The sequence below is a fragment of the Chelonia mydas genome, chromosome 17 (genome assembly GCF_015237465.2).
Source record: "Chelonia mydas isolate rCheMyd1 chromosome 17, rCheMyd1.pri.v2, whole genome shotgun sequence".
Lineage (NCBI taxonomy): Eukaryota > Metazoa > Chordata > Testudines > Cheloniidae > Chelonia > Chelonia mydas.
The window spans coordinates 12,341,050-12,363,473 of NC_051257.2; the positions used below are offsets into that span (position 1 = coordinate 12,341,050).

Below are 22,424 nucleotides of genomic sequence, written 5' to 3' on the forward strand. Positions count from 1 at the left end.
GACCATAGACACACACTCAGGCTGGCTAGCCCATCCCCCTGCTTGCACGGCCACAGCTGCACTCTCTTCTCGGCCTGTTTCGCTTGCTGACAGCCAGCACGAGAGTGTCTCCTTGAGCTGGGAATCCCAGCTCCATGCACCCACGGTATACTGTACATGTAAATGCCCTGAAAACATGGCTCGTATGCTGTTAGCATTATGGTTCAGAGTTAACACAGTAGGGTGAATGGGCAGTTCACGTTTCCCGGGCTGCCTTCAAGTTCTGTGTTGGTTTTGCACCTGTGTATACTCAGTTGACGTTTAGCTGCATAAAGGCTGGATACGTGTATTATTTATCCTTTTAGAATGAAAGTGTCTAGCCTGTAGAGTTGGAACAGGCCAGCGACTGCTCAAACGTGCTTGGCAAAAACCACCCTGGTGGGCTCACAAGAGACACAAGGGGCTTGGGGCTGTGAGCGCTGCTTTCTCTGCCTTTAACGCTAGGACTAAAAATCTTGCTGGCTGGGGAAGCAGTGTCCTCAGGCGACTGACAGAAACCACTCGCTCGCTCGTACAGGATCTGGCATGTTGTATGCATTTAACACCCTCAATCTGCCACTGTTACAAGGAAGGGGCGGGCCAGTGGGTTGGTTCAGTATTCGCGAACGCTTGCTGAAGCCTTCCCCTGTTGGCGGCAGCAGCATGGTGGTCTTGTGAAGTACACACAACTCTGGGCCAAATGCAGCGGTGGTGTAAGTAGGTGCAACGCCAGTGATGATCAATGTGCTTCTCTGTTTCTCGGACAAGCATTCTCATTTCACGTTGAAACGAGACGCGGCGCTTTGCCACTGGGCAGGCAGTGCAAAGAGTCCAATTGTGCTCTTCCGCAGGTGTCAATAGATTCACACTGGGTTTACACTGTTGTAAGAGGGCAGAATCAGGCCAGAAGTAGTATTGTTATCTACCATTTGTTTAGTGGAGAAATACTGTAGTGTCTGTGATATGCATTCATAAAGCACCTACCCACGTATCTTTGAAGGGGAAATATTTTCAAGGAGGCAGATATGCTGGGCTTTGCTGCTGTGAACTGTGGTCCCGGTGGTGTGAAGCCTGTAATAAATGCAAACTCAAGACAAGGTCTCTATTAAACACTGTCATTTATTTTGATTATGGATAGCTCCTTTACTGCAAACAGAAAAAGTTTATTCACTGCAAGGTTTTTATGCCTGGTGAAAAGAATGAGCAGTTAGAAAAACGTTAGATACATGCAAATCATAATGAATTTTGCCAGCTGTATTTAAATGAGTAGCAGAATCTCTTATAAGATATTTTCTTGCATGTGGAGGGGAAGCAGACTTATAGTGTAGCAATGTTATGGGGCTAGTGCCAAAGGGAAGATTGAAAACTCTCTGAATGCATTTGTACTTGTAGATAAAGCCAAAAGAGTTGTCACTCATGCTTGAGCCAAGGAGATGATGCTCTAAAGCTATTCAAATAACAGGACACAAACAGAAAGCCAAATGGCTACATTTCATGCCAGGAAATCAGGTTTGGTCCTTTTAAGTGTACTAAAATGCTCTAGAAAGATGGGTCTCACTGCAAATTCCAGCTCCAAACTCCTCTGAACTTTGGGGAAGACAGGATCCAGATTCAAAGCCAGCAGTGCAAGTCCCATCTCCATTTGCTATTGGAAATTCAAAACTGTTTCTCTTCTAAAAATGTTAGAAACAAAGCACTTCTGGTCGGGGGGAGTAGGGACAGTCAAATAACCTAAAAGACTGGTACAGGCCTGATGTATCTTCAGTTGGCTTGTGCCTGCCCACCCTGGAACGGCAGTGTATTAAAAAATTTCCAAAGGAAAACTTTTTGTTCGTTTTTCTTCTATAAACATTCCATATTGTAATAAATATTTATTAGGAACAGCTCTGTCCCTTTACATGTACTAGAGATGGGCCTGAACCAAACCCCTGAATTCAGACTTTGCAGACGGTCCCAAATTCTGCTCTCAGTTACAGTGGTGCAAACGCCAAGTAATTTCACTGAAAGCAAAGGAGTTATTTACAGTAGTGGGAGTGGTAGCCAAACTCTAAGACCAAATGTGCTCTCAGTACTGTAAGGCCAGAGAGTGAGACAGCCTTTCTAGATTCCAAATGGTGGTAGTAAGGAGCAGGTATCTGCAGTGGAAATTCACCCCGGTACATATGCCCAGCCCAACAACTATACTCCAATTAAAACAAGTCTTACGGGGCACATTCTCCTTGTGCTGACCTCTCTGCACAGGAGATGAATTTCATCTTTTCTGGCTGGTGCAAAGAAATATTCCCCGGTTGTTTTGTCATTGACCAAGTACGCTACTCTTCAGTGCGGTTCAGAGTGGGGATAGGTTTAATTTGGTCTCCGCAAGAGTCCTCCTTAGGAAGGCAGCCATTTATCCATTGTTTACAAGAGAGAGAACTTTAAAACTAAGATTTTGCTAGATTCAGTAAGAATGATCTCATCTCAAAACAGAGACCTCTCCGGCAAATTCTGTTTGCTGCTTTCCTCTCCTTTTGTGCTATTTAAGGGAACTGGCATTACGATACCTTGGTGCTATAGTTTTTTTTTTTTTTTTAAAGAGAGAGATAAAAAGCACAGCTCATTGCTAAGGTTTAAAAATACCTGGCCAGCTTTATAAAATATAAGTATACAACTTGATCACATTTTTATGTTCTCTATGAAACAAAATCGGTTGACATTCATACGATGAGAGGAAACTGATGGGGCAACAGTCTAAAGTCTCAAAGCATTGATTGTATAGACATCTGAACATGTACAGATGTACCTTTACATCTGAGCATGTAAATCAACACTTAATAAGAACCTTCACAGGTGAGGTATCAGTTTTAAAGTGTCTCTTTTCAAAGTACCCAGCCAAGTGATACACAGCTGAACATCATGTCTGAGCTGTCTGACAAGCAGCTTCCTGCTCAGAGTCACATTTATTTGTCAGCGTCCCAACCTCAATTGTTCTCTCTGTCAGCAACCGTCTGGTGTCTGCATTGTTGATCTTGTCAGGTTGGTTTCTATCTTCGTCAGCTGAGCACAGGTCCTCTTGGCTTTCCAAGTCACTCATCTGGCCCTCCCCGAACTCCAGAATGGTTGGCAAGTTGCCTTGCTTGGGACATCGTTTCTTGAGGCTGACCAAAAAGGGCTGCGGCAAAGAAAAGATATCCACGTTGTTGCCCAGATCAATCCACGTCACGCTGGAGAACTTCTTGGGGTCCTTCAGCGTTTCTGTCAGGTCCCGAAGGATTGCTTTGGTGAGTCTGTTGCCGTTCAGGGAGAGAGTGGTGAGGTGAGGCAGGGCACTGAGGATGGGCAGAAGTTGAAGGAACATCTCGTCGGTCAGCTCCGTGAAGCACAGCTCCACATTGTCGATGTGCTCTGAGCTGTGCTGGAGATATGAGATGATGCGGTCCAAGTCCTTCAGTGTCAGAGGGATGCCAGAGAGATCCACTGTGTTGTTCTGAGGCGTCCCCACCAGGATAGCTTTCAAGCTGCAGAGAAACAAAATGACAGACAAACAGTTAACATGGGCACTCATCATTTTGCTAATAAGCATCACTTCTTGTGTGCTGGACAGTGCAATGACTCATTCAAACAGGATATGTAACTGAGGGCAACCCCTCTCTGTCAGGCCTGGATTTTTGAATCCGATTTTGTGTGCAAGCTTGCAAATGGATGGCAGCCAAAACCAATGTATTCAAAGATTGTTGCTGCCTCCTGTTTCAATTACAAGCCTACGGAAGCTTTCTTCTGGGAGTCCCTTGCAAGGTCCTGGAGCTGAACGTTCAACTACTTTTAAAATTTCAAAAATGGAAAAAGACTATGAAGCATTTGAGCAGAAAAACAGGAATTCTCACTTGTGTGACAATATTCATGCTTGGCACTTATCTATACATTGCGAAGCCCTTCGTCAAAGGGAATAAGCTTTGCTCGGTTTTACAGGTGGGGAAACTGAGGCAAACAGCAAAGGCATGGTAGAGGCAGACCTAAAAGCTAGATGCCCTGACTCCAATTTAGTACTTCCAGTGGTTTACTAACAATGACTACAATTAATCTTTTGACTTGGATGCTGTGGTGATGAATGCTATAGAAAAACCTTTAGATAGATTAGTCTCATGATGCTCCTGTGGAGGCTGATAAGCATCTCTGCCAGACTGGAGTTATACAGATCAACATTGCTTTTAAAGTGCAGCAAGGATCTAGCTATATTAGGGTAACCTAACCGCCGTGGCTATCAGTAGCTGAGGCCTTAACACTAATGAATTAGGAGACTGAGGGAGTTCTATCAGTGTTAATCACTCGAGAAATCACAGCTAATTAAGTTGGCGCATCTGCCACAATGATCGTACCAAATCGGCCCGCTGTGCATATGGCTCTGACTTTCCTCATACTCTGAGCTAAAGAACAGTTTTGTTGAATTTACCATTAGCATTGCTGGTGTTGCCAGCTTCACATTTTCTCTTTAATTACCTAGGGCCTCTGTTCATGACTTGCTGTGTAAATGGAGAGGTAAACCCTTTCCCTGGCATTTTTAGACTGTGAACAATGACTCAAGGTGTCCACACTGTGCCAAAAAAAAAAAAAAAAAAAAAAAGTGTTCTTAACTTGCAATATCTAATGCGTGTTAAAAATAGCAGTGACTATACAGCCGCTCTGTTGAACTCCGTTTGAGAGAGCCTTCGGTGAAGCTGCTGTGTCCTTACTGTTATCTGAACTTGAGTGAACTAACATACCTTTTATTGGCAGTGTAGATGTACCCTGAACACTGAAAGGCAGTCTGGAACCCCCTTTGGTAAAAGAATTAGTAACTGCATCCACTCTAGTTCCGTTTACTCTCTCAAAACCATGGGTTTAAATGAGCCCATCTCCGTTATCTTTACTTTCCTAGGCCCAGGATGTGATACTGAGAGCTGCAGAAGTTTGGGCCTTTCTGCTCAAGGAGACATTGGGGTAACTTGGTCTGCTGGTGATAAAGAATATAATGGTTTAATTCACTGGCAACACAAGCCAGGGTGCCCCCTTGCAATATGATGCATTTGCAGGGGAACACTACACTAGATTTTCTAAGGTGGTGTGGAAGAACCTATTAAACTCTCTCCTTTAAGAAAAAATGTACATCCTGCATCACATTTTGTGTAGTCTGTTCCTTACCAAAGTCTCTCAGTGGGGATTACTGAAAGCTACTTGACCAATCAGTTGGTTGGAACCCCAATAGCTCACTGAGCAGAAGGATGCAAACTCCTACGGCCCTTGCTAAACTCCATTAAAACATTTCATTGTGACTTGGGTAAATAGTCCTTTTGGGCAGCAATGCCTTTGGGGGTGCACTTCCAAAGTCCTAACTGGAAGAATTCTAGATGTGCCTTTATGCCATTGACTTTCTGGAAGTTGTCTTCCACGGGAACTCGACCATATCAACTCAACACCAAGAAGTGAAAAGGAACATTTTAATACTTGATGATGCCTGTCACAATACAAAGAACAGCCAGGAAGATGTAGAAGGCTGCACTCACTGTCCTGAGTTCCCCTCCCCTACCGACAGAGCTAATCGTGATACAAAAAAGAATATCTGAAATGACAACACTGCTTGCTTACTGAGAGTGAAAATGGGGACATGTTTGTAGTTGGCGCAGTCAAACAGGCATGAGACCAAACACCCATCAGCTCATGCTTCCCAAACACCCACGATCTGACCCACAGTCCTGTGCTCTTATTAAGAGGCGCTGCCATTCTCTTTAAGATTGACAGTTATTACATCTTGGGGTCCCTAGGATCTCTCCTTCCACTTAAATCGAGGAAGTGCTGTTAATGTCGAGCTCTTTCCAAAACCGTGTGCAACCGCAGAGCCAGAGGAATTTCCGAAAGCAGTAAGAACAGTGTACGTTTTGTGTGCAGGCACAGCCTTGAACTATGTCAGTAAAGATCAGTAGTGTAACTCCTAGTGTGGGCTCAGTTACACTGGTGCAAATGTGCCTCAGGGATTGTCTACACAAGGGTTAAGACGTACTGCCTTTCAGGTACACTCAAAGGACCTGCGTACATGACACAGTTCTTCAAAGCAGACTGGCTAATATGTAGTCTATAATCTGCTTTGAAAGTATATTAATTGTTCATGTAACTTATTCCTATATAGGAAGGGGAATGAACTACAGGGGTATAAGGTACCTTTTATAGCTGTATAGCTGTGGGAGTTGTACGGGTATATCACTCTTCCCTCCCCACTAAGCAAGAGCCGTACCAGTATAAAAACTGCGTAGACCAGGTCTAACTCTTTCTCTCTAAATCTGCTGATTATAACAGTAGGTGCAAACAAAAGGTCCATCTGCCCATCTTTCATAGAAGGATCATAGTACAAACACATCCCTTCCACTCCCCTTTTGAAGGAGATCAGTAGCAGTGGAGAACCTGCACAGCATAAAATCAAAGCGACTGTCCAAGGCCATTTAGGAAATCAGTGGCAGAGCCAGGATTAAAATTTGGGATTTCCCTTCTCCTAATGCTCTTTTTGTTCTTCGGCTCCATGCTGCTTGTTGACACTCGTCTATTACGCATCCCTAGAACTAGGCAAGCACCCTTGTGCGTTGCTATCCTTCGGGCCAAGTGAAATGGACCAGTTGCCAAGCTCCAGTATTTGCCTAGCTAGCACACTCCCCTTCAAACCACCGAAGGCAACTGTCGCTCCGGATTTAGGCGCTGTCAGTGACCTCAGTGAGAGTGTTCTGAAGTGTGTGTGTACCATAAACACAATCTCCTGCCCACTAAAGGCGTAATGGCTGCGTGCTATAAACCAGCTGGTTTCCTCTATTCTCTCCTTGTCTGCACAATTCCTTACTTTAACGAAGAACCAGAGCTGAGCAGTTTGGGACGCCTCCGCAGACTGTGGAAAACCGCGTGCCGCTTCACGCAGCGATTTGCTTAGCAGCCCCCTCGACTCGACCTGACCTTTCTCCTGGCTCCTAGCAGTGTGCTCCATTGCAAGCAGCTTAATTAGGCCTAAGCCCAGACACGTAGCACTAATGAAGGTTCCTAAAGTAGATCTGAAGGGGCAAAACGGTGACATTTCAGTCCTCCTTTGCTGGTCTGTTTCTTACTCTGGATGGATGCCTAGCAGCCCTGGACCACAAGGAGAGCGAGAGCGAAAGCTGGAACTTAGAGCCACGGACCAGCTACCACCTCAAGGTGGGTTTTTTGTTGTGTTTTGTTTTTTTTAAATGACCAGGCGAGCTCTCCCCCCGGCGATGAAGCGTGTCTCCACGGCCCACGGCACAGCGCTGCCGCAGCCGTGCTGTAACGTGGGGAGTGTAGACATACCCTTACTTTCAGCTGCGTTATGGCTCAGCCGCTGTAGCGGTGGTTCTCCACCCAATCAGCACACAGCTGCGGCCCATGTGACCGCCTCAGGGCCATACAGGTATATATGCATTGTGTGGATGCGGCCCATAATGGTCAATCAATTAAGAACCCCTGCCCTGTAGGCTGCAGCACGGAAGAATAAGATCACACACTCGAGCAGCCCTGACACACGCGAGGCTGTATGCGATAATGTAACAGATAGGAGTAGAGAATAGTGGTGTCCTCCAGTGCTGTGTGAAACCGAGACATCGTGCTGTTTGCAATTCATGCCACCACTTAGTCATTTAAGTGACGGTTAGCATGGCGACGTGTGCACACCCACGCACGCTGTCTGGGGAAGAACAGTGTCGTGCATGGAAAATGCAGCGTGGAGGCAGAATGGCAGTCTGCAACTTGTCACTGTAAAAGATTTGCTTGATGCCGCTTCTCCTCAGCCGAGAATGAGACACAAGGCATTGGACTGCTGATCACACACACAGTGGGCTGTAATGGTAAAAGCCTGCAACACTTTCACAGCAGACATAGCAGCACAAACTGCTAAGTGTTTTTGCTTTGACTCTTTTCTCTGACACTAAGCAAAGGTCCTGGAAGCTGTGCAGAGGGAGAAGGCTAACGATCATTAACTTGAACTCCAGACAATGAAAAGATGACTGGTAGCATCTTTTCCATCTCCTTATGGAAAGCACTTGAGAATGTGTCATTACAAAGATTAGAATGAAACTATATTCTGATGCGAGAAAAGTGCAGGCTGGTGTAGAGGATTTATCCAGACCATGCGCTACATAAGTAGTATCTTTGTAATAATACAGTCCTCCTTCAGAGTACAGAAATTACCTGTGGTCTCATTTTTAGTGAATTCGATGCACATGAAAGGTATCAAATGGACAGTTCTCTCCTGTGTGTGGCACTTTTTTTTTTTTTATTCTCTTATTTGTCCTTTTAACCACCCTCTGCTTTTCACCATTTCTAATGTAAATTTGCTGTTCTGAAAGCAATACTGTAAGACATCACAGGTACTGGTTTTATACACGACAGCCATCAGTTTATCGCTACAACCCAGAACCTACTGCTTTTAAAATGCAGAGCCCAAGGCAAACTTTAGTTGGCTGCATTCAGTCCTAGGACGTATCCTCTGTGGGCTACAGCCATTGTGCTCACATGCTTGAGTACATTTTCCTACTATAATGGTGGGTTTGTGTCTGCTGAGCTACTTTTTAAAGTGTGGATTTTAATTGCTGTCATAAGGGTGCTGGATGGTTGAACCCTGTTGGCAGACCAAGTCCAAGCTTCCCTCATGCAGCTTTGCCTGTCAACCTCATTGCTCCTCGAAGAGAGGGCAGTTCAGTCTCCATGTCCCATTGTAATTTTGGCTTCTCTGACTGTGCCAGTTATGGGACACCTGTTGAGGTGGAAACTTGACTGAAACCATCCAACTTTGCCTCACGTATGCCACCCGCACAGTCACGAGAGGGTCTATACTGACCCAATCAGGATTCAGACTAGCACCCTAGAGGCGAAAGGTTCGGTATCTTCATCTGCACCAGTGATGGGCACATTAGAAATGCATCTCTTGACAGGTCCCATTACCAGTCTCTGGTCTAACTGCCCAGGTTTTAATACTGCTTCCCTCCCTGTTGGAGTAGGTCAGGAAAACTTGGAGATCTTCTGAAGAAAGGGGCTGTGTATAGTAAATACAAAATATTACGCTCTCTTACAGACACAGCCTGTGCTATCTGTATTTTCAATAATTTATGCTTACTGCTCTGGTCACATTGGCGACCTTGCAAGACAATCTGTCCCCTAGAGTTAGCACTTGCTATGCTCGGCTCTGTGTTATGCCACACAGAAAGCAATTCTCACAAAGCTGATCTGGTTGGTTTCAAGCCTGAGGGTTTCAGTCTATGATTTAATTTATCACGGTCGGTGATTACACTCTGTTCTAAGAACACTTCTTGAAATGGACGATTGGCTTGAACGAGTCGGGCCAGAAACTTAATAGAGCGGGGGGTTTAGTAGGAGAGGCGTCTGATTCAGTAGGTTGTAATTTTGATTCAAGGTATGAAGGCAGCTGATTCAAGTCAACAGTGGAGCTCTGTGTGGTTTAGCAGTATGTGTATGCCTGGAACAAACTGTCCAGGCCATGCCACAACCTGTCTATTGTGGCATGAGACTTACGGGCTCTCTGTCATGCACAGCGTGCCTAAGTGGTCCACAGAAATACTTCCATGTTGTAGATGCTGTCACATTTCAGAGCAACAACACCTCTATTTCCACCTCAGCGGTCCATCAAGGGCACCCCCAAAATCCTCCCCAAATCCTACACCCCCTTTCCTGGGGAAGGCTTGATAAAAATCCTCACCAATTTGCATAGGTGAACACAGACCCAAACCCTTGGATCTTAAGAACAATGAAAAAGCAATCAGGTTCTTAAAAGAAGAATTTTAATAGAAGAAAAAGTAAAAGAATCACCTCTGTAAAATCAGGATGGTAAATACCTTACAGGGTAATCAGATTCAAAATATAGAGAATCCCTCTAGGCAAAACCTTAAGTTACAAAAAGACACAAAAACAGGAATATACCTTCCATTCAGCACAGCTTATTTTATCAGCCATTTAAACAAAACAGAATCTAACACATACCTAGCTAGATTACTTACTAAGTTCTAAGACTCCATTCCTGTTCTGTCCCCGGCAAAAGCATCGCACAGACAGAGAGAGCCTTTGTTTCTCTCTCCCCCCCAGCTTTGAAAGTATCTTGTCTCCTCATTGGTCATTTTGGTCAGGTGCCAGCGAGGTTATCCTAGCTTCTTAACCCTTTACAGGTGAAAGGGTTTTTCCTCTGGCCAAGAGGGATTTAAAGGTGTTTACCCTTCCCTTTATATTTATGACACCCCCTCTTCGGCTTCCAGCTCCCCAGCCGTTGCCCTTTTTGGGTAGAGACCCACGTCTCCCCCTTCTGACTGGGGTATTTCCAGGCACACAGTGCTCACTGTGTTAGTCTCAGCACAGGCAGGCTGACCAAGGACACTTGCTGGCAGGCTCTCTCTTCAGAGACCATTAACAGTGTAATTGCTACAGATATAAGGTACCACACACACAGCACTTCCTATGCAAACCTACTTTATTTTTATGGTAAATAGCACTGCAGTGAAAAAACACACAAAAAGAACCTACACTTATCAGCGTTAACCCCCACTCTAACATGGGCTCTGGCAGTTGTCAGTCTGTCACAGAGGCCCCAAGCAGTAATGAAGTTGTACTTCTCACAGCACTCTGATACCACAGCGATTAGTGCGTTATACATGGCTACGTAGGAGTGCCCACTGCTGCCACTATTCGCAACATAGCACCACCTACCACCTTACACACGGGATAGTCAGAGGGGTAAGTCCTCGGGACTTGCATCTGCAATTCATTTTGCAGTGCAAAAAAGGGAAGCTGAGCGTCGGATGTTTTGAAAAGGTACCTCTAAACGCCTGTAATGCATTATTCACAGCCGCTCGCTCGCTCCTGGAGCAGAGCTCCTTTACCTGCCTAACTAAAATCTGACAGCCTTGCCCTATTGTATAGGTAAATAATCACTGATGTTTAGTTACCACTGTACTATCCTGTTAGGTTGTGATTTTCAACATGCCTATAAGAGTTATAGGCTGCTCCTTTGAAAATCCCGTTCACAAGGAATAAGTGCTTTCAGGTCCCCATGTCTAGCAGGCCACTACAATATCCCTCACCTCACGTAACTGGAGAGTCTGATTCTATTGTGGGGAGAGAGAGGGACAGGGACTCCTCCAAAGGTGCAGAAAGTATCCTCGCTTCCGGGGTGTGTGTTTGATTTTTATCCATTGTTAGTGAGGACTTTACATCACCAATGCCCTGGGCTCAAACTACCAGTTTGGAAGAGAGGGATGCTAAATCCCATTAATCCCTGAGCCATCTTTCTCACTAAACATGTAGAGCATAGATCTGTGGCAGGCTAACCATCTGGCTGGGAACACCCACACCCACCAACTACTAAGCTAGATAGAGGTAGAGGGGTGTGTGTGTGTGTGCGCGCGCGTGGTGGGAGGCAAACAGGAAAAGCAATGAGTTCCACTTTAGAAAAGAAACATCTGACAGACTGGCCCGAAAAGTCCGATCTAATAGGTTCCCCCTTCCTTGGCAATGCTGAATTGTTTCCTAGAGTCTAAAGGTATTTTTTTTCTCATTGTTCCTTTAAAATGTTTGTTACAAGGAAGAAGTAAAAATTGATAGGGAGAGAGATTAAAGCCAACTTCCATTCAGAGGCTTGGCTAAATATTGGAAGAGCATAATATTTTCAGTTTCTATTTGTACTTAAAACACCTGAGTATTACAACTTCAAACATCTGAATGCCACAGCTGATCCTGGAAGGGAGCTGGTTGATGTCACACAACCTCACCAGGTCAGCTGAGATTTTGGTAACAACTCTGCAAAGGAAATTATGCAGTGGAATAGCCTCTTATTACTTGGCTGCGTTGGATTAGTCATCTCCTGTAATACTGCTTGCTAGGGGAATACCTGACAGCACAGGAGAATTAAAACATTTTGTCTTTTGTGGATCTGCGTGGGCCAATTCAACCTATCTGCTCTGAGAGAGCATGTTTGTCTGTCGCACTGTGAACTAAACAGAATCTCACCCAAGCTTGGCTGTGAAATTGAAGGCCTTCCCAGCAAATGCATCACCTGGACATGTAGACTATAGAGTCTGGGCTCTTCAGCGTGAGCTGCTACAATAGACTAATAATGCAATCTGTTAGTTACACAAACTGATTTCTAAAGCTTTATTATTATCCACAAGTGATGGTTTGATGGCCTGTACTCAGGCTTTGAATATCGAACCTCCCTGGAATCGTGAGTTTGACTCTTCATTGGTTCAACTCAGCCCTTGTGTAACTCCCTAACTCTGCTCCCACGGAAGTCAATGGGAGTTCAAACATCCAAGGGGAGCAGTGGGGGCAAAAAAAACCTCACTGGCTTCAAGATTGCGCTTGAAAAGTTTATGACGGGGATGATGTGATGAGATGGCCTACAATGGGCATGTGGCTGACCGGCGACTGCTAGCAGCAAATACCTCCAACGGCCGGTGACGTGACACTAGATGGGGAGGGCTCTGAGTTACTACAGAGAATTCTTTCCCAGGTGTCTGGCTGGTGGGCCTTGCCGACATGCTCAGAGTCTAAATGATCACAATATTTGGGGTTGGGAAGGAATTTTCCCACTGGGTCCCATTAGCAGAGACCTGGGAGTTTTCACCTTCCTCTGTAGCATGGGTCACTTGTTGGTTTAAACTAGTGTGAATGGTTGATTCTCTGTAACTTGAAGTCTTTAAACCATGATTTGAGGACTTCAGTAACTCAGCCACAGCTTAGGGGTCTATTACAGGAGTGGGTGGGTGAGGTTCTGTGGCCTGCAATGTGCAGGAGATGATCATGATGGTCCCTTCTGACCTTAAAGTCTGTGGGTCTGAATAATTATGTCACCCAGAGAGGAAGACCGAATATTCACATCACCTGTTTAGAAAGGGGTGAGTGTGGTCTAGTAGCAAAAGCATGGTGCTCAGAGCCCTAGTATTCTTAACTCTGCCGCTGACCTGCCATGCAACCTGGCAAGTCACTAACCTCTCTGTGCTCCCATTTCCTGTCTGTAAAATGGGATAGTACGTTTCACCTAGCTCCCCAAGGGTGCTGGGAGTCGTCATAAATGTCTGTGAAGCGTTTTGGGAGCCTTGGCTGAAAAGCACTATACAAGTGCAACCTTTACTACTAACCTCCATGTTCAGTGTTGTAGCCATTGTTCATTCTATAGCTCTTATGTTTATTATGGGTTCAAGTGACTATTTCACAGTGTACTGGCTGATGGCTCAATTTCAGATATTTTATATTGACGACGATTATTCCCACACAAGGGCCAGCTGCTGACTCTGACCTTTTCTAGAATCTCATTACGTTAAAGGTGGCTTTGTGAGCACCATCTCCCTTCCTTATCCATCGCCAGAGAACACACACCTGGCTAATGTTGCACTGCTTTAATACAAACAAATTTAAATTCGTACATCTGGGAATGGAAAACATCAGCCACACTTAGGATGGGGGCCTCTATTCCTAGGCAGCAGTGACTCTGAAAGGGACTTGGGGAATCCTCAGCTGAACGTGAGCTCCAGGTGCGACACTGTGGCTAGAAAGGCCAGGTTGTATAAACAGGGGAATATTGAGTGGGAGAGCGGAGGTTATAACACCTCTGCATTTGCTACTGGCGACAGCTACTGGAATACTGTGCCCAGTTCTGGTGCCCAAAATTCATGATAAATTGGAGAGCGTTCAAAGAGCCATAAGAACGATGAAAGGATTAGAGAACATGCCTTATAGTGATAGGCTCAGGGAGCTTCATGTATTTAGTTTAACAAAGAGAAGATTAAATGGTGACTTAATCAAAGTAGCTACACAGGGAACCAGTAGTTGATAATGGACTCTTCAGTCTAGCAGACCAAAGGTACCCAGTGGCGTCCCACCTATTTAGGCAACGCACACATGGCATTGCTCCAAAATTTACAAAAAAAGTGGACTAACTGGCAGCCTGGGGGCTGGATCCAGGCCGCGGGATGATTCCATCCGCTCCCAAACGTAGAACAAAATGGTGCTCTCCGCACAGCGTGACCTTGGACACATTACACATACGAGGTCATGGCACATGGAGGATGCCGTTTCGTGGGATGTCACTAAAAAAGGTTGACCTAACCCTGCTTAGCTGAGGAGATGGCCTGGCTGAATGTTGCCGACCTCCAAATCTAACCGTGTCAGTTCAGTGAAATTCAGGGGCACGCAGGTAGCCTACATAACTAGTCTCCCACCCACTCCACCTACTCAATCCTGCTGGGTCAAGAAGTTCAGGCAACTGCTTTCAAATGGCCCTGGGGCATTTATCACAAAGGCTTCCCCTTGCCTCTGAAGTCTCTCTCTAAGACATCCTGCAGCTCTTTCTGAATCTCTCTGACTGGGAACAGAGCAGCACGTCTGTAGAATGAGGGGAAAAGATGAAACTCAGGCTGTCTTTAAACTCCATTTAAATGATGTGGGTTTTTGACATGATTTGTGAAAGTGCGGTTGGGGGATGTGAGGGGAGCTCAACTTAAATAAGGGGAAGCTGGGATGGAGAGAGGTGTTTTAGTCTTCACACCAGAATCTCAATGCATCAAGTTTCCTTTAAAACTGGAGGTAGCAACCACTTGGGTTGAATCTGACCAGTAATTCTGGGCTCTGGGAACAGGCTAAGAACTAAATTCAGATGCTTTTCAAAAGGCTCATCTTGCAGCGGAAGTGAGCCACACCTGAGAGATGAGGAAGCATTGGGCTGCCTAGCGAGGAGGGTGGAAGGGGAAACATCATTTTGCAGTAGTAGCTGTGAATAGTATGGATAGAGAGAAGGTTAGAGTAAGACACAGCACTTCAATAGTCACTGAGAGCAAACAGGAGGTTAAAGGCCTGTCTCCTCTACACAGATAACCATGTTAAACTTGTTTTTCCCTTGCGTGCATTGACAGAATAAATATTAACTGTGTTAGATACCTAAGTTAAAGCATTGTTCCCTAACAGAGTTATTAATTCTGTCCACAGAGACATGTTTACAACATGGTTATTTCTGTAGTGTAGCAGGATGGATTTGATTTAAATCACTAGTCAGGAAGACTCTATTTAATCATGGTTTTCTACATAAAAGTGCATTCTTGTTGGTTGTTATAACTTTAATACATATTTTTCACAACTCAGAGATAGATGTAGGTTTCATTTTTAGAAGGTACACATTATACATTTTTAAACAGTGATTTATTTTGAAAACTTTTCAGGTTAGTTTTACAGCTATATCAGAAAATGAATGTTTGTTTGGTTAGTTCATTTACCAAAGGTAATTAAAGCAGATAGTTCACCTCCCAATGACTTCATAAATATCTCCAATTCAACAGGTTAATCATTAATATTTGGAGGATTTTCTTGCCATGATGAATTAGGAGAACATCACCAGACAGACATTTAAATTGTTTTATTTAACTAAAACAATGTTAAGTATTTTGGATTTTTTTCTTCAACAGCAAACATAATATTTTAACAAAACAAGCATATGTCCTTCGCTTCTCACATTTAGCTCCAGACTTCTCCTTGTCCAGATCTATTCCACCCTTTTGAAACTTTGCACTTTTAGAGAGAGGTAAGGAGTTGACGCTGTGTACACAAAATTGCAGAGGGACAACAGAGTTGAGGTCTGTTATTTCTCACCTCTATATAGATATTTATTTAAAAACATTTTTGCTGTTAACAAGCATGTTACCTCTGGAGACACACATCCACAGTTTGAGAACTGCAAAACTAAGCATCTCTGATGGTATCTTCTAGACTGAGCACGGAGTCCCAGTGGGTAGATAGAAAGATTAACCTAAATAATCTATAAAGAAGGCCCTGTAACCCCATAAGATTGGGTCCCTAATTCATGAACTATTGGAACTCATTTACAAAACTTTCCTTAAACATGACATGAATATATTGTCTCATACTACAGAATTTATAATCTCTATTCCCTGATGAAATACCTAAAGATAAGTTTTTTTCCTCAAAAAGCATTTTATAAAAAAAATCAGATTTAAATTAATTTTTTTTTAAAAAAATGTTTTTTTTCTCATTGATTTTTATCCACCCTGGTAGGCAGAGCCTTACGGCCGAATAGAGGAAAGGGGCAAATAGGCTAGAAGTGACACCAATATCTATTGGTGGGGAAAGGTTGGGGGAATCCAGTGGTCAACACATTAAGTCTCCCTTTTGGACTCATCGGGGCTCTCTGTGGGTATCTCATTGCAATGTAGACATACCAAAATTGAACAGGTTTCCAGGGGGTGCTTATGGCTCATTTCACTGCAGTGCAAGAGGCAAACATTCCTTGGCCCACAAATTGCTTAGGGCCTTGGCTTCCCCGGGACCTAATTATCATGTACTGTACCAGACCCCCGCCCCCAATCTATTTTCAGATGAGTCCGTCTTATAGACCTGGTTTATGGAAGCAACAAAAACAAAATTTGTTGCTGTTGTCTTCCCAGCTTCCCTGCTTTTCCTTTCAATTCTGAGGAGTCCCCAGAAACTTAAAGCAGGTTCTATTTCATTCAGACTGGAGTGGCATGACTCTGCATCCTGATGTCTTGGCCAATATTCTCAAGTGAGTATTGATTTTGGAGGCCTAATTTGCTGAGCTGCCACCTTCCGAATGCCAGGCCCCCTTCAGGTGTTTCCCCAGTTGAGTACCCCATAAATCACTAGTCACTGCTGGAAAATCTTAATCATGGATTCTGCCTCCAGGTCTATCACTAGCTCACTGTGTGACCTTGGGCAAGTCCATTTCCCCATCTGCAAATTGGAGGTAAGACGGCTTCTCTATCCTTTCAGGGCAATAATTCATGTTGTAGAGCACTTTGCAATCCTCAGATGAAAGGTTCTACACAGTTATCGCCTTTCTGGTTTGCCATTGCTCTATTCTGACTGGAAACAAAGTTTGCTCAAGAACCACCTGATTGCAGAAGTCTCCCACGCACTGCGGATTGGAAGTTGAAAGGGAGAGCGGAGTAGAGGGCTTGCAGGATTGGAGCTGAGGAACCTGTTAACAAGTTGGCCTAATCAAACAAACCAGTTATTTCCACATCCTCTCTCAAACATGGCCCTCCCTCCAGTTTTTCCAATGGAAGGCAAATACCTTCACTCTGCACTTCAGAAGAAGACCTTAAACAGACTCCTTCATTTGGCTGATACTAGAATAACTGATGTAGTTACCGCTGGGTAAAGTGAGGCACAGAGAAGTCATGAACAACAACCTCAGTCTCAACTCAAATGTAGTACCAAAGAAATGAGGGGCGGGGCTGGGCGTGTAGCCAGCATTATTGGTTCTTGCCAACAGAGGGACCCTAACAACAAAGGCTCCACTTGACTATAAACTCAGATTTCTCTGCAGATGACTAGAGTGAATTTTGCATCCCTTTCATATTAAAGCAGTCCAATGGAAAAACTGGCAATGGATCAGCTGGCTATGTAAAGGAGTCTTCTTATATTCCAGTCCCTGCTTCACTTCACATGGCTTCTGCATTTTATAGCAGCCCCAGCCTAACAGAGCCGGGGATTCGGTTCTGCCCATTGTAAACATTGTACCAGATGCAGAGCTCAACAAGTCTGGATGCAGGGGATTAGCTGGGGCCTACCTAGCAACTGTAAACCAAATCTGCAGCACTTTGCACGGCTCTACACTTGTATAATCTTTGAATGCACACTGAGATTTCTGGGTTAAGAAACGGCATCTTTCTGTAGCCTCCCTTTGGTAATCCAGCCGAAAGACAAGCACAGCAGGAGAGGGGAGTTTGATACAGCAGGGTGCTTAAGCCCTTGTACTTGTTTTCAGGCATACTAGCAGCAGGAGACCTGTGTTCTGAATAGAAGAAACTTACCTAATGTAATATGATGTCTGATGTAACAGCCTCGTCAATAGCCCTACTTTTGCTAGGTATTTTTACCATGTGCTACAGAGGCTTGTACTTCACTAGTAAACAGACTTCCAGCCTTTAAAGGTTCAAAAATACAATTTAGGCCCATTCTCCCATAATAGACAAATAGGGTTTGAAGCATTTTACAAATTTTAGATCTTTTAAGTGGACAACTTCTTATATGCACCGGCCCGGGATCAAAGGTCACTGCAGGAGGTTGGGTCAATAGGGTCAGACTAAAAGAGGCTGCTGTTTAAATTCGGTTTCCATGGATAAGATTATTCCTGGGTGCCGTTTAGCAGTGGGCGAGCCAAACGATTTCTACAAGCAGGCTTAATGTAGTATGCTTTTCTGATGGCTGAGGTCAAGAATGCAGTAAGCACCATTTAACATCTGAGCCACAAGAGAGGGAGGAAAGTGTGCACGGGACACACTGCTAAAGCATAGATGTTTCTGAATACGTGCCTACCACAGAGAGGAGATGGTATTAATGCCCATACCCCCATCTGCCTACTGCTAACAGGTCAGGTAGAATGCAGCGATCTTCTCCAAGCAACCTACACGTGAGTCCTTTGCTTTGAAGTGAGATGTTCTCAGACTTTCAGCACTGACCACCACCGTCTGCATTTGGGAGACCACCTGGTAACAGGAGACAGAGCCTCTCACCTTTTGAGCCGCCGGTGCAACTCCAGCGCAGGCTGGCAGTTATTGCTGTTGGGTATCTGTGGACTTGCTGAAGCTGGCGCTTGCCATCCAGTTCCTAATGAACAGGCATCCACGTCACTATAGCTACCAAGGTAACTGGAAGCCTCCCCTTTGGCGGTCTCAGCAGGGACTGCAGGGGAATGGGTTGCCCTCTCAACCCTCACTGGGGGTCTCTCTAGGTCAGGTTGGTGGGGCAGCCTTGCACTCATGTTGCCTTTGCTGTACCCATTCTGTAGAGAAATAGATTTCATTCTCAGGGACGTTAATCTTTCACCAGCATTAAATCTGTGGGCATAAAAATAAGTGTGTGTGTGTCTGTGTATGTATGTAACAAACTAATTAGAAACACACGTGAACTAGGACATTTTAGATATTGATCCAAATTCACCCCAAGTTAGGTGAGGGGTTGGCTCCAAGGCTCCTCTTCTGTGCCAGTAGAAAGATGGGTTTTGAGCCCAAATCTGAATCTAAGGTAGGTCTACACAGAAACTAGACACCCGCGACTGGCCTGTGCCAGCCAACTTGGGCTTAGGCTAGAGCCTGGGCTCCAGGACCCTGGGAAATGGGAGAGTCCCAGTGCTCAGGATCCAGCCCGAGCCTGGCAGTCTACACCGCAATGAAACAGCCCCACGAGCCTGGGCCGGTCGCAAATTATTCTTTGCTGTGTAGACATACTCTAAGTTGCTTGAGCCCAAAAGGGTTTAGAGCCAAGGTGCCAGTTTGGATGCCATCACTAACAGCATTTTACAGTGTATCATGTTCCTTGGCTCACTACTTAAAACCAAAATGAAAAAGACCTTAAAGCCTTTGAAATCTTTCTTGATGTTCTGGTTAAAGTAACTTCAAAGGTATTTAGTTGGGCTGGGGAGCTGAGTGTAGCAATCCCCAAGTGAAAAGGTCTAGCTTGCCGGAGGAGAACTGGAGTGATGAGTTGTGTTTTGTTTTTAAATATATCAATAGTTTTCTAATCTTATTTTCTCTTTTACATTAGATCTTCATGGAGATGTTTTAGCACAAGAGTGATCATGCAAAGTAAGTGCTATTACTAAATGACTATGTGTTAAGCTTCAGTAAGTACATTTGAATAATGTACCAGTGGTTAGAGATTTTAATGAGACTATGTCTATTAATGTGACTTTTTGGGACCCCTTTTTTACACACACACACACACACGTCCCTTGCACAGTGACTGTTCATGGTTTTACAGTTTAGCGGATACCTCAGACAAACACCTCCACAGTCATTTAACAAGTACCACGCGCTAATCCAATTTAACGCGTATGTGGGCAGAATGACAGATGTGAATTTGATGTGGCACTTTCTACTATTAATTATTCAGCAAGGCTTGGGAATGAAACTGTTAACAAACCAGTGCACTCTCATAAATGATAATCACCTTCCCCTATTAGGAAAAGCTTTCTGACTGTAAGGATAGTTTAGGTAAGCACTCGAACAGGTTACCTAGGGAGGTTGTGGAATCTCTGTCACTGGTGGTTTTTAAGAATGGGTTAGACAAACAGCTGGCAGGGATGGTCTAGGTATACTTCGTCGTGCCTCAGCATGGGGCAGATGTGACCTCAAGGTCCCCTCCAGCCCGACATCTGTGAGTCCCCGTTTTTCCTGTGCAAGGAAGGGGGTTACTAGTTAACTGTGTGTCTATTAGGATGTTGGAAAATTACAATGGAAGCCACCTCTCCCACACCAGTAGTTTTCAACCTTTTTTTCCTTTGCGTACACCTAACAAATGGAGATGCAGACCTGTTTGGAAATCTTAAACCTAGTCTGTGGGCCCCCCCAGGGGTCTGTAGGCCACTGGTTGAAAGCTAAGGTCCTACAGTTTTGTGAAATAGCATTTCGGACAGTTGCGGTCAACAGCCTGTTCAGTGACTTACTGTAATGAGGCCAGACCATGTTCGTAGGTAATCTTACAGAACTGTGCAATCTTTGCCTAGCTGCCTCTATACAGGGTTACCTTGTATTTGATTCCTGTGCTTTTCTACTTTGTGAGAACATCAGTCGCACTGTGGATGAGTGATTTTACCTGCACCCCCATTTGTGAAGATTGCTAAAATGAGTCGACTGAGGTTAACTTCTCTTTTATCCAAAATGGCTCAGTCTACTGCGTGAAGCTAGACTAATTGCAGATAAGCTCCTGTGGAACTTCTAAATTCTGCAGGGCCTACGTTCCTATTTACACAACCCCCTAATTTTACAGTGGTTTCTAGTGTCCTCTCCAAGACCTTTGTAAAATCTGAACTGTCCTGTAATACCTACCACGGAGAGAGTGCTCTCTTCAGTGGCAGCTTTCATCCAAGAAATTCTTATTGCTTTACAGATGTACAAAGTAGCAGTATGGAACACTTTAGAAGCAGAGACAATTGTTCCGGTATGATGCAGTGCTTAAAGTGGGAAAAGGAAACGATGGGCCCAGTTCCGTGAAGTCCTAGACACCTTCAACTCCAGTTGACTTTGTCGGGAGTTCAGAGATTTGCAAGACCTGGCCTGACTCGGACAGTTAACAGGAAGGACTGAGAGGAAGTGAGAGGTAAGTAGGGTGAGCTCTGGTAAGGCCTTGAAAGGTGAGCGGCCTGTGACTTTGATCTAGCAGAAGGCAACTTCATGGCAGCCTCTTATCAGCAGTACAGACTCTGCTTGAGGCAATCACCTTAGACTAGTCATTTTCACTTGGAGAGCAGGTATGGTTTCTGCCAAGAAAATATCAAAGGAGAGAGAAGAGAAACTGTCCTACTCTCTTCCCTGGAGGATTTTCCTCCTCCCTTGAGGGCAGTAGTGATTGTATTATATAGAAATCACATTCTCGAGGGCAAGAAGCCTATTCCTACAATACAATCTCTCAAATCACTAGGGCAGACTGATCCAAGCTCTTGTGGTGTTGGATTTCTCAGCACTCTGCAGCCACCGTCTCTCAGAACCTGCCCATCTGGAAAAGTCCTACAGAATGCAATGAACATAATGTTTGAAACCGTCCAGTAGAACTGAATATAGAATTATATCCCTGCTATAGAATTTTATAGGATGTTCCTAAATAGCTACAAAAATATTTTATTACATAAAAAGTCCATGACATTTCACAGAGAATGTCTGTAGTACCCTCTTGGTTTCATCTTTATTAAATTCTAGAGGCCTCTTCCACAGGGGCAGACAGACCTCTGTCAAGTGCAGAGGGGATAGCAGTGGCCCCATGATTTGAAATATACATTCACAAGTGTAGGTATAGGATTGCACATAAATGTAAAACCCTTCTTAATTTCTTCAGCACTGCTGGTGTTTGAGGCTGCACAGTGTGAAACAGAATGGTGATTTTGACAAAATCCAGGTAAGAACATTTTGTGATCTGCTTAAATGCCATAAAAATATTGATATTTAAGCTGAAAGGAAACTCAAACAAGGGAGTCCCTTTTGGATTTAATTCAGGGCATTTATCTGAAGCAAAGAGGTTGATGATGTCAGATTCTTTAAACTGCTATTGAACCTTGTTTTGGAGGGTAGCTGGGGAGGCAGATCTCTCTCATTAGTGGCATCCCATAAAGCCCCGGACAGAACTGCACAAGCTAACGAGTTACCAACACAGGAGATCGCTTCCCTGCTTTAGGGATTTAGCACTTTTGGTCACAAATAGCAAGTTGTTTCAATAGCCAGAGTTACAGCATTATTGAAGCTTAATGTACAAATGTTGGTGTTTTTAGAAGGGCAACCAAAAGCAAGGGTTGGATTCTTGCACTGGTCTTCTAGGGAGGAAAGTGGGTATTTCCCGACCAAAATGCCAGTCTGGGAATCTCTTGGAAGGTGAAGGTACCA

General features: G+C 44.4%; 1 protein-coding gene and 1 long non-coding RNA gene across 2 annotated transcripts in view; one reads left to right on the forward strand and one right to left on the reverse strand.

The window, feature by feature from the left end:
* Positions 1-22,424, forward strand: part of LOC119563891 — a 70,279-nt gene that overhangs the window by 40,214 nt on the left and 7,641 nt on the right. Inside the window, exons 5-8 of the long non-coding RNA XR_005222657.2 lie at positions 18,424-18,697; positions 19,597-19,637; positions 20,941-21,150; positions 21,883-21,942. This is a non-coding gene — a long non-coding RNA (uncharacterized LOC119563891). The remainder of the gene's footprint in view (positions 1-18,423; positions 18,698-19,596; positions 19,638-20,940; positions 21,151-21,882; positions 21,943-22,424) is intronic.
* LRRC75A (leucine rich repeat containing 75A) overlaps positions 1,118-22,424 on the reverse strand; it is a 185,195-nt gene continuing 163,888 nt past the window's right edge. Inside the window, exon 4 of the mRNA XM_007054207.4 lies at positions 1,118-3,515. Within this exon, the coding sequence (XP_007054269.1) occupies positions 2,912-3,515 (604 nt within the window). The 3' untranslated portion in view covers positions 1,118-2,911. The remainder of the gene's footprint in view (positions 3,516-22,424) is intronic.